This window comes from Galeopterus variegatus, unplaced genomic scaffold (assembly GCF_000696425.1).
Source record: "Galeopterus variegatus unplaced genomic scaffold, G_variegatus-3.0.2 Scaffold322, whole genome shotgun sequence".
Taxonomy (NCBI): domain Eukaryota; kingdom Metazoa; phylum Chordata; class Mammalia; order Dermoptera; family Cynocephalidae; genus Galeopterus; species Galeopterus variegatus.
Genome location: NW_007726433.1, coordinates 222,096 through 234,365, shown reverse-complemented (window position 1 = coordinate 234,365; position 12,270 = coordinate 222,096). Strand labels below are relative to the sequence as shown.

General features: G+C 37.3%; 1 protein-coding gene across 1 annotated transcript in view; it reads left to right on the top strand.

Moving 5' to 3' along the window:
- PIGX (phosphatidylinositol glycan anchor biosynthesis, class X) overlaps window positions 1–12,270 on the top strand; it is a 29,228-nt gene that overhangs the window by 14,652 nt on the left and 2,306 nt on the right. Inside the window, exons 5-6 of the mRNA XM_008567484.1 lie at window positions 8,067–8,280; window positions 10,546–10,646. Of these exons, the coding sequence (XP_008565706.1) occupies window positions 8,067–8,280; window positions 10,546–10,646 (315 nt within the window). The remainder of the gene's footprint in view (window positions 1–8,066; window positions 8,281–10,545; window positions 10,647–12,270) is intronic.

Sequence of the window (12,270 nt, the reverse complement as noted above, 5' to 3'; positions counted from 1 at the left end):
GGAATGAAGCAAAGAAAGAAAGAAAAGACCACAACAATACGTTGAACTTTCAGAAGGAGAGAGCAAACCTAAGGATACTAGAGATGGGGGGGAGGGGAAGAGAGGGTTTGGGAAGTGATAGGTCAGGCAAAGGGCATAAAGAAATATCACGATTTGTAAGAATGAATATGCTAACAATAAGTAAAAATGTTAAATAAAAATAAAATACATTGACAATAAATATGATAAAGAAAATCTTAAAAGCAGTAAGGGGGAAAAATGTTATATACATAGGAATAAAGTAATAATAACGACAGATTTCTTGTCAGAAATAATGCAAACAAGAAGACAGTGCAGCAACATCTTTAAAGCATTAAAAGAAAAACCTGTGAGTTTTTTCATTGGATACAGAATTTCAAAAATTCTGTATCCAATGAAAATATCTTCCAAAGTAAAGGTGAAATGAAGACACTTTTAGATATACAAAGCTGAAAGAACTCATAACCAACGGACTTCCACTATAAGAAATGTTAAGGGGAAGTCCTCTAGGCAGAAGGAAAATGATGCCGGCCTCTACTCCAAGGGGAGGAGAGCACTTCAGATGGTAACTACGTCAGTGAATATATGAGACTTTTCTCCCTTATTATTTAAATCTCTTCACAAGATAATTGACAAAAGTAACAGTGTAGTATAGCATTTATACCACATCTAAAAGTAAAATGTGTGACAGAAATATCACAACAATTAGGAGGGGAAGATTGGAAGTATACTTTTGTAATATTGTTAAACTAAAAGTGAAGTAGTTTAATATCACTGGAAGGTAGACTGGGATATGTTAAAGATGTAAACCCTAAAGCAACCACAAAAATAATAGAGTTGGAGCTAATATGCCAGCAAAGCAGATAAGATGGAGTTATAAAAAAAAAAAATTCAGTTAATCCAAAATAAGGCTGAAAAAGACGGTAAAGGGAACAAAGAACAGGTGTTATAAGTAGAGAACAAATAACAACATGATAGATTTAAATTTAACCATATCGATAGTCCTGTAAAGTGTAAATGCCTAAATAGTCCCAATAAAAGAGAGAGATCATCAAGTTGGATAAGAAAGCAAGACCCAAATATATTTTGCTTACAAGAAACATACTTTAAATTTAAGGACACAAGTTAAAAGTAAAGGGGTGGAAAAAGATATGCTCACGTTGATCAAAAGAAAGCTAGAGTGGCTATAGTAATATCAGGCAAAGTGGATTTCAGAGCAAAGATTATTACCAGAGCTAAAGAAGGTTATTTTGATAATGGGATCAATTCATTAGAAGGAAATAACAATCCTAAATACTTATACACCTAATAACAAAGCTTCAAAATGCATGAAGTAAAAGCTGGTAGAACTGCAAGGTGAAATAGTCAAATCCACAATTATAATTGGAGATTTCAATACCCTTCTCTCAATAATTGATAAAACAAGTAGAGAGAAAATTGATAAAGATATAAAAGATTTTAATAAAACTATCAACCAACCTGACCTAATTGGCATTTGTCAAACACTCCACGCAGTAACATTAGAATACACATTGATTTCAGGTGTATATAGAACATTAACCAAGATCATATTCCAGGCCTTCAAACAAGTTCCAAGAAATTTAGAAGAATTCAAGTTTTGCAAAGTGTGTTCTTTGACCACTATAGAATCGAATTAGAAATCAATAATGGAAAGATCTCTGGAAAAGCCTCAAATATTTGGGGACTAAATAACTTACTTCTAAGTGATTCATGGTTAAAAAAGAAATCAAAGGGAAATAAATTATTTTGAACTGAATGAAAATGAAAACACAACATATCAGAATTAGTGGGATGCTACCTAGGAGGAAATTTATAGCATTAAATGCCTTGTATTAAAAAGAAGAAAGGTTTCCAATCTGTGACCTCAACTAACTCCACTAAACCTCCTTAAGAAACTAGATGAAGAATAAGTGAAACCAAAGTAGAAAACTAGAAGTAAAGATCATAATGGAAATCAATGAAATAGAAAACAGAAACACAAATAGAGAAAAACAGTGAAACCAAAAACTGTTTGTTTGAGATGAATAAAATCGATAAATCTGTAGCCACACTCATCATTAAAAAATATGTACTGTTAGAATTAACCTCCTAGTGTGAGAAAAGTATTATACATTTCTTTTTTATAAAATTTTACTTTTTTAGACTATATAAATTGTTCAAAGGCACCAATTATTATGTCTTAATTGGGGAATGCTTTGGTTTTTGAAAGAGTTCTACTCCATGGGAGAAGGATCTGGTGAATATTATAGATGTGGTAAAATTTCATAGCTTAATTCATTTAACTTCACTGTAGCTTTTGTGACATGTGTAGTTGAGTGTTTCGTGAAAAAGTATAGGTCCATGTCTGTTAACCAACGCAAGTTGTTTTAGGATTAATTTCTGATGCACAATTTCAATTTCTTGATAATATACTATTGCTATTTTATCTGTGGCAAAATGGAATAGTGAATTATGATTTTTTCAGATTAGCATATAGTCACTGGACTTTTAGGGGTTGCAGTGATAGGTATGGCACGTATTTGGGTGATTTCACCAATATCTAGCCATTGTCCAGATCGATTTTGTTTGTCAGGTTATGATTCTCTTCAAAAATGTTTCTCTGTTGTTTTAAATCTAAAATGATATGTGCACCTCCACCCGTCTGAGTTTTTGATTGCCTGTCAGTTGGTGTAGTACTGACTTGTACAATTTTTTCCCCTTCCCTATTGTAACTAGGTTTCAAGAAACTCATAGCTGAAACTCCTTAAGTCTGTTCCAAGACATCAAATTTTTGTTTGTGGGTTAGCTTCTGCTGGTTCTGAATTGATCTTGGTCTAAAATAGATTTGGGTCTCCACTGAGGCTCATTTGAAAAAATAGTTATTCTCATTTTTAAAATTGAGATATAATTTACTTATAAAATTTACCCTTTTGAAGTGTACAATTTAGTAGTTTTTAGTACATTCACAAAATTGTGCAGCTATCACCGCTATCTAATTTCAGAATATTTTCATCACTTCAAAAAAAAGCCCCATGTAAGGCTCATTTTTGAGATTCAGTACCTGAAGTGAAATTTTTTGAACCATCACCAAATAACCCTTTTGCCATCAGAGCCCTCGCTGTAGGCCAAAATCACTGTTTCTGACTGCCTCATCATTATATCTCAGTTTAAATACATATAAAAAAGTATTCTCAATTTTTTAGAAGTTACCGTATTTTTGTTTCTATGGCAAAACTAAACAATGAAAAAACATAGTAAAAGAACTCAATAATTAGAGATATTGAAGATCACAGTGCCATCATGAATTTATTTTTTTATTTTTTATTTTTTATTTATTTATTTTTTTTCCTTTTTGTCTTTTTTCGTGACCGGCAACGAATCGCAACCCTCAGTGTCGCGCCGTTGAAGATCACAGTGCCATCATGAATTTATTTATTTATTTTTTATTTTTTATTTATTTATTTATTTTCCTTTTTGTCTTTTTTCGTGACCGGCAACGAATCGCAACCCTCAGTGTCGCGCCCATACTGGGCCGGGACCGGCAACGGGATCGCAACCCTCGGTGTTGTGCCCGCACCTCGCTCAGCCAGTGAGCGGCCGGTCTGTATGTGGGATCCGAACCCGGGAGCGCCACCGCGCTCCCAAGCAGCGCACTGTAGCAGTGTGCCACCGGGCCGGCCCGCCATCATGAATTTAAATAGCACAATCAGGAATATACTTTACGTTTGTTTTACTTATGTTTAATTTTTAACTGGTCAAATACTGGCTATTTTATACAAGGATACTTCAAACAGTTCATGGAAGGATTCGTAATTCTATTTTTCCGTGAACATTTTGAAGTACCCTCATATTATTTAACCTAATTGAATAGTGGAGTCAGTTTGACCTGGCTTTGAATCTTGTCTCCTTTACTTATTAGCTCTATTGTTTAATTACTCTGATACTTTGGTCATTTACATAATAGGGCTAATATTTCCTACCTGAAAGGGTTCTTGTGAAAATTAAAGGGGTTAATGTATATAAGCCACTTACTGAAATACCTGGCATGTAGTAGGTTATCAAATTTGTAAATGATACATAGCTGTTGGTTGACAGATTAAGATTTTTAATAAATCTCAAGACCTTATAAAAAATGGATTACAGCCAGAAATATGAAATTAATAAAGATAAATTTAAAGCCTTTGAAAAATAGGATGGGAGTTACTTAAAGTTCTCTGCGAAAGTTCAAATGAAAAATATAGGGATAAATAGGATTTTTAGGTTAGTAAAACTATTCTGTATGATACTGTTGGTGGATACATGTCATTTTTGCATTTGTCAAAATCCTTAGAATGTACAACATGAAAAGTTGAACTCTAAAATAAAAAGTGAGTGAACCCTAATGTAAACTATAGACTTTAATTCCTAATAATGTATCAATATTGGCTCATTAATATTAGGCAAAGAAGGTTATATTGCTACTCTATGAGTATTTCAAAAGGCAATGTGATGAATGGTTTGGAAACCATGTCATGAGAAACCAAGAGTACTGTGAATATTTCTCTGGAGAGGAGAAGACTGTTTGAAGTACCCTTAGAGGAATAAGAAACAGATTTATTGCAGACATTTTAAATAAGAACAACTGGTGAATGGTGTAGGCCAGTATGTAAAGTTTCTACTCAGGAAAAAGAAGTAACTTTTTAGCGGTAGATAGAATGAGATGGGGCTGTCAAAGTAATGATCTCTCTTCCAGTCACTGAAAGTATTCAAGCAGTGTCTGGATACCTGAAGAATACCTTCATTGGGACAGTGGTTTAATCTGATCATTACTGAGGTCCTTTATGACTCATAAGATTGTATAATTCCTTGGCTTTTATCAATAAATTCTGTTACTCCTGTGATTAATAGAGAAGGAATAACAGATGAAAAAATATATAGCAGTTGGTGTCACTGTCAAATAGGAAAATTAGGATGCTTGCTGTGATGGGAAGGAGTTAATGCTGGTTTTTTCTCTGAGGTATGTCAGGACTTAGCATAGAGAATCTAAAGAGAATGTATGTATGTATACATCCATACATACACACAGATTATGTGTATAATGCCTGTTGGTATTCATATGTGTGTACACATAAATATGTATGTATATATGGATACATATGGATAATTAATACACATACACATTATAACTCAGGACTAATTTCTGCCACGTGTGTACTTTCACTTTTGGGATAGAATACATTTTTTTCTTTTTTTAAATGTTCTGTGTTTTGTTGAGAGTGTAGTAGGAGGAAACTTTTTTCTTATCTAACACGGGGGGAGGAGCCCAGCACACCTCCCAGCTTCTGGCTCTGCTGTCCCCTTGGGGTCTTGTCACCAGTATGCAGACAGTGGAAGAGGAGGGAGCAGAGAGAAACAGAGCAGGCAATATGGACCAGAGGTGGGGGTGAGGGTGTGGCTGGTATGTTAATGGGGGAGAGGGGGTCACAGAAGTCTCTACTGAGAAGGTGATACCAGAACAAAGACACAAAGAAGGAAGGGTGTCTGCCACCTGCAGCTGAAGGGCCTGAGAGTTCTAGACAGAGGGACAGCCCCAGTGAAGGCCATGCAGCAGCATCATCCTTGGCCCCAGGAAAAGGACAGAGGCTTGCATGGCTGAGGCAGAGTAAGTGAGGAGGACACGAGCAGGAGATGAGGTCAGAGGTACTGGGGAAGCAGATCAGGTAGGGCAAGGCCTTCCAACATTTCTCTCCCACACTTTAATACAATTTTAAAAACCGTGTATTCCCTTATCTAATTTTTTCTTCGTCTTAAAAATTAAAACTGTCACAAACAAAATATCTCACATACTTTAAATACATGCTGAGATGGTGATCTAAGTCCTAAAGGGTCGCCCTTACCTGAGATGTGGAGGACTGCAGGGGGAACATGATTTGGGGGACTCAGGGAGTCACTTTTGGACATATGAATGTGGAAATGCTGTTTGACATCCCAGGAGAAATGTCCAGGAGACAACTGGACACAGGATACTTAGAGTTCAAGGGAGAGGTCTGCAGGGGAAATGGAGGCATGTATGTGGTTTCTAAAGCCATGAGATGAGACAACAAGGAAAGGCAGTGGGTATAGGCGGAGATGAGATGAGGCATAAGGTCTAAGCTGTGGGACACTCCCACATTCAGAGAAAGGGGAGTTCAAGAAACACCAGCAGAAGGCCGGCCTGGTGGCGCACTGGAGAGTGTGCCGCTTGGGAGTGCTGTGGCGCTCCCGCCGAGGGTTCGGATCCCATGTGGAGACCGGTTCCCGCTCACTGGCTGAGCGCGGGGTGGGGGCAACACCGAGGGTTGCGATCCTGTTGCCGGTCCCTGGTACGGGCGCGACACCGAGGGTTGCGATCCCGTTACCGGTCAGTAAAAAAAGACAAAAAGGAAAAAGAAACACCAGCAGAGAAAAATGTGAAATGCTCATGGAGGCAACAAGAAACTTACAACAAATAGATTTTTAAAGGTTGGTGGGATGCCCTCAAAGCCAAGAAAAAGAAGGTGGAGTGATCGAGTGTGCAACATGTTGCTAACGGGAGAGAAAAAATGAGTACAGAAAATTTAATATTAGATTTAGAAATGGGGAGGTCACTAAAGACTCTGAAAAGAAAGTGTCAGTGGAACAGTAGGTGTGAGAACTTGACTGGATGGGTTACAGTGAGAACTGGAGACAAGAATTAAAGACAGAGTAGAGGGGCCGGCCTGTGGCTCACTCGGGAGAGGATGGTGCTGATAACACCAAGGCCATGGGTTCGGATCCCTATATAGGGATGGCCAGTTAGCTCATTTGGAGAGCGTGGTGTGACAACACCAAGTCAAAGGTTAAGATCCCCTTACCGTTCATCTTTATATAAAAAAAGACAGAGTATGAACAAGTTATCAGCGTATTGTGCTCTTAAATGGAGAGTAGAACAGAGGTCCTAACTATAGGGGGAGATGTAGATAATAGAATATTTTTTGTTTTGAAGATCAATGAGTAGAGGTAGAAAAAGGCTCTGTGTGTGTGTGTATGTGTGTGAGTTTTAATGGACAACGCTACCACCTGGTTACAGTGACTAAAATAATTCGCTCAAAGTAAAAATTGATGACGAAGGGGAGGAAGAATGCCATACTGTCTGGAAACTGTGAGTAGCGTGGCAAGCGGTGCATCATCACAGGCTCAGCAATAGCCAGGGTCAGGAACAGACCATTCCCAGTCAATACTGAGCAAAGAACACAGGCCTTGAGAAAGGTGGGTGAGCCAGTTGAAAAGATATCTCCCTTTTAATTCCAGAGGCTCACAAGAACCCTGGTCTTTGACTGAGAGAAATCATGGAAGAGGAGAATTTGGACTTCTGAGGAGCACTAGAGAAAAAGTGTGGAATAGACAAATAGGAGAATGAATGCAAGAGAAACTAGGGTGGGAATATGAAGTAAAACGATTTGAGTATATGTTTAAAATACTTATTTTAAAATGGTTTTTACCATATCTTTAAAAAATCATTTACCAGTTTTTCCATTAACTTTTTATACCTGCTGTAGAAAGGGTGCTGCCCTTTTCTTTGACTTCCTGACCACAGTGCTCTGTCTTACTCACTACCATCTTACTTGCTTCTCTGAAGAACAGGAAATTACCAGAATGATACCAATCATTTTAACCCAGTACAGGTTTAACTGTTTTTGTCATAGTAGTTTTCATACTTATTGAATAATACTATATTTATTCACAAAATTTCTTTTTTCTTGGTACCTGTTTTGTTACTTAAACAGAGCTTCATAAGGAAATTTCACAGAAATAAATTTTATGGGAAAATTTGTCACCCTAGAGTATAATTTCTTTAGTATACTTTTTAGTAAGCAAACTTTTGTTAGACACAGATCATGTCCTGTGTTTTCTACTTAAAATTGAGGATGTAAGGGAAATAAAAATTGTTTATAAATGGTGTAAATTTGACGCTTCTGTGTGTCTGTACAGCAATCTTCTGGTTTTATTTTTGTTTTTTTAATCTTCTTCATTTACTTCTTCTTGATTAATATTTGTTTTCTTTTTCACAGGCAATGGTGGTTTCAGAAAATTTTAATATAGAAGCCCCTAACTATTTGTCCAAGGAATCTGAAGTTCTCATTTATGCCAGACAAGATTCACAGTGCATTGATTGTTTTCAAGCCTTTTTTCCTGTGCACTACCGCTATCATCGACCACATAGTAAAGATGGAGAAACCCTTATTGTGGTCAATAAACCAGATTTATTGATGCATTGTGACCAAGGTGAGGGTTGCAAGTCTTTTCTGAGGGTTGAAAATAAGAATAAAGGTATGATGACAAATCTGCAGTCAAGGACAGATGGCAAAAATATGGTCCGGTGGCGCACTCGGTAGAATGCAGCACTTGGGAGTGGGGCGGCGCTCCCGCCGAGGGTTCGGATCCCATATAGAGACCGGTCCGCTCACTGGTTGAGCGTGGTGCAGGAACGACACCGAGGGTTGCGATCCCGTTGCCGGTCACGGTATGGGCGCAACACCAAGGGTTGTGATCCCGTTACTGGTCACGAAAAAGGACAAAAAGGAAAAAAAAAATGTTTCTTTTTCTTTGTTTTTAGCTTTTTGATTGTAAAAGAAAGCACAGATATTGAGAAACTACACAAATATATACTTTTGTGAGTTATTATAAGGCAAATCTTGTAATTACTAACCAGGTCAAGAAACAGAACTTTGCTAGCCATGTTAGCAGCAACTCTATGTTTTCTGTCTCAATCATAGCATCCTCCTTCCCTCTAAGACTAACTCACTGTTGTGACTTTTAATTACTTCCTTAGGTTTCTTTATGCTTTTATCACCCAAATGGACATTCTTAGACACTATAGCTTAGTGTGGTCCATTGAAAAAAAAAAAATCTGTTATTTCCATTAAGTCTTGTAATTTACGAGTTTACCCCCATCCCTTTGTCTTCCAAACTAGTCTGTTGAAAGAACCTGGACCATTTGATCTGTAGAGTTTCTCATAATGGGGTTTTTACTGATTGTACTCATGATACAGTTCATCATTTTCCTCTGACTTTTTTATTTCCTGCAAATAAACAGCTAGCTCCAGAGGTATGTTCAGATTAAGGTTTGATTCCTTTGACAAAGCTATAGGTGGTGCTGTGTGCTTAGATGTATAATATCTGGCTTTGTTTCTCTTTGCAGCCATTGATCCACATTGTCCCTTTGCTGCATATTGAAGGACTTTGTGGCTTTTGGTGCTTTTTTTCCACTTGCACGTATTTTGGTGTTTGAGGGTATACTTTATCACCTAGTTTTGTTGTAGATTATGTCCATGAGTTTTCGGTTTTGTTGTGTAATTGTTCTTTTTGTTTTTATGTGGTATTTGCATAAATTAAAGAACTATACTTTTGCTGTTTGCATTCTTCCCAGAATCAAGACTTTTCTTTCATTTAAGAGGCTCTGTACAGATTTTGGTTCTTCATATCTCCAAATTTGGGATGACTTAAAATGTATACAAAAGCTAGAAGCACTGTTACTAAAAACTAGCAGATAAGAAAATTTTAATCATACATTTGCTACCACCATACCTTTCTTTTTTTCCCCCCAGACATAGACACAGTGGACCATCATACCTTTCATGATGAGAAAATTAAAAAGTGTTCAGCTATCTTAGTTTTGTTCATTCAACCTTGTTTTCTATTTCTATTAATGGTATCTTTTACTTACCCTAAATGAAGTTTGAAAAAGTGTCCCTTCTGAAAGAATATTGGGGGTCCTGGCATTATTTTTTGATCTGAGTGTTTTTTTTGTTGTTGTTTTGTTTTTGGTTTTTAGTGACTGGCTGGTATGGGGATCTGAAACCTTGATCTTGGTGTTATAATATCAGTCTTTCCCAACTGAATAACCAGCCAGCCCTAGTGCTCTTTATATGGGTGTGTTTCATATGTAGATTAATCAAGTTATACACTTAGGATTTGTTCCCTTTTCTGAATGTATGTTATACTTCACACACACAAAAAAGTTTACATTAAATTTTTTTTTTTTTTCCTTTTTGTCTTTTTTCGTGACCGGCAACGGATTGCAACCCTCAGTGTTGCGCCCGTACCGGACCGGGACCAGCAACGGGATCGCAACCCTCGGTGTTGCTCCCACACCTCGCTCAGCCAGTGAGCGGCCGGTCTGTCTGTGGGATCCGAACCCTCGGCGGGAGCGCCGCCGCACTTCCCAAGCGGCGCACTGTAGCAGTGCGCCACCGGGCCGGCCCTACATTAAATTTTTAAAAGAGTGGCCCCTAGTTTGAGTGTAGTGGAATTTGTTAAAGAAGTCATGTTCAACTGCTCTGATACCTTTGTAATTTTATAATTTTTTAGCATCCACATAAAAAAGGATACTAAAATAACAGCATGTGATAGATGGGTCCAAATCATATGCATAGTGTATTAAAGTGAATACTCATATCCCAACAGGAAAGACTTCTGTTCAGGTTCGATACAAGTCTAACCCTGAGTCCAAAACAAGTTTTCTAACATCATGTTCTACCACTTTCTCAGAGTTCCCAATTTTGAAATGCTGGGGTCAGTCAGAAGTGGCAGCTCCTTGTGCTTGGAAGAATAAGAATATCTGCCAGTGGAACAATGTGAAGTATAAATCGGTAAATTAATGTTTTATGTTGTTTTTAGATATGCTGCCTCATTTTAAACTATAATGTTTCTGCCACATTTAAGGGATTAGCATTTTGTTGTTCTAACATAGAAAGCTGTGTTTTGTTTGTTTGTTTGTTTGTTTTTAATGTTGTTTCTTTGCTAATGATGGCAACAGTATTTCATAATTTGGGTAAAGTCATAGAATCATTTAATTTGGGGCTGGAGATTTAGGGTTAGTCCCATGCTTCATTGGTCCAGAGTTTAAGTTTTAAAGATGTGCTGTTAAGTTTTTTAAAGATGTGAAATGGCAAAGAAAAACAGTGGCATGTTCATCTGGTTTTCCTTTGTCAATAAAACTTTATTTTTACTTAGAACTTTCCATTAATTTTTGAACAATAAAATTAATTAGTTAACTTTATTCTATTACACAGAGCAAGTGAAAAAAGGAAAATAAAACTCAAAGTAGTATCCTTTCAACTATAATAAAGTTTCGAGACAGTCGTATTGCTATTTTTTATATATGTGTGTGTGTGTGTGTGTGTGTGTGTATATATATATACATATTTTTCCCCCCCCAAGATGACCAGTAAGGAGATCTTAACCCTTGACTTGGTGTTGTCAGCACCACGCGTGTGTGTGTGTATATATGTACATATTTTTCCCCCCCCCAAGATGACCAGTAAGGAGATCTTAACCCTTGACTTGGTGTTGTCAGCACCACGCTCTCCCACGTGAGCTAACTGGCCATCCCTATATAGGGATCCGAACCCGTGGCCTTGGTGTTATCAGTACCACACTCACCCAAGTGAGCCAAAGGCCAGCCCTTGCTATTTTATATTTAAATCTAGGCTGTTTCAGTCCATTTTTACAGTTTGACCTCCCTAACTTGTTTTCAGTTATTGGGTATAGTATTAATACTTCATTAGCACTGGCTATGTCTTAGAAGTCTACAATTTTCTGTTCCACCTCTAGTTAACATAGTCCATTTCTTTTCTCTCTTCAGAGTGCTGTCTTTGTACAGTGTGTCTCTTTCCACTTTTTTTTCTTTTCCTTTTGTTCCTCTGTTATGAGCTGCCTTTTAACTGGTGCTTATAGTACAGTATTACTATTTGTGATTTTCTTTGTTCCTAATTCTTTTTTTCCAGCATCTGGCCAGTATGCCTAATTCTCTTTAAGGCCTGTTTTCTTTGGTTGAATGGCACAATCTGTGTGTCATCATTATTACAGTATACTTTTATAAGGAGTCAAATGAGCTTGCAACAAAAATAAAATAAATTTAAAATTTAAACCAGCAGACACTGTAATTGTTAAACAGGAACCATAGGTAGATTTGTTCATATGTATTATTGCAGATATTTAGATTGAAGTAATTTCTTGTGGTTGCTTAGAAGTCTGTCTATCAGGGGCCGGCCCGTGGCTCGCTCGGGAGAGTACGGTGCTGATAACACCAAGGCCCCGGGTTCGGATCCCATATAGGGATGGCCAGTTGGCTCACTGGCTGAGCGTGGTGCTGACAACACCAAGTCAAGGGTTAAGATCCCCTTACCAGTCATCTTTTTTTTAAAAAAAAAAAAGAAGTCTGTCTATCAGCTAGCTCAGAAAACAACTGCTTATGGTGAAGACTTACTACAA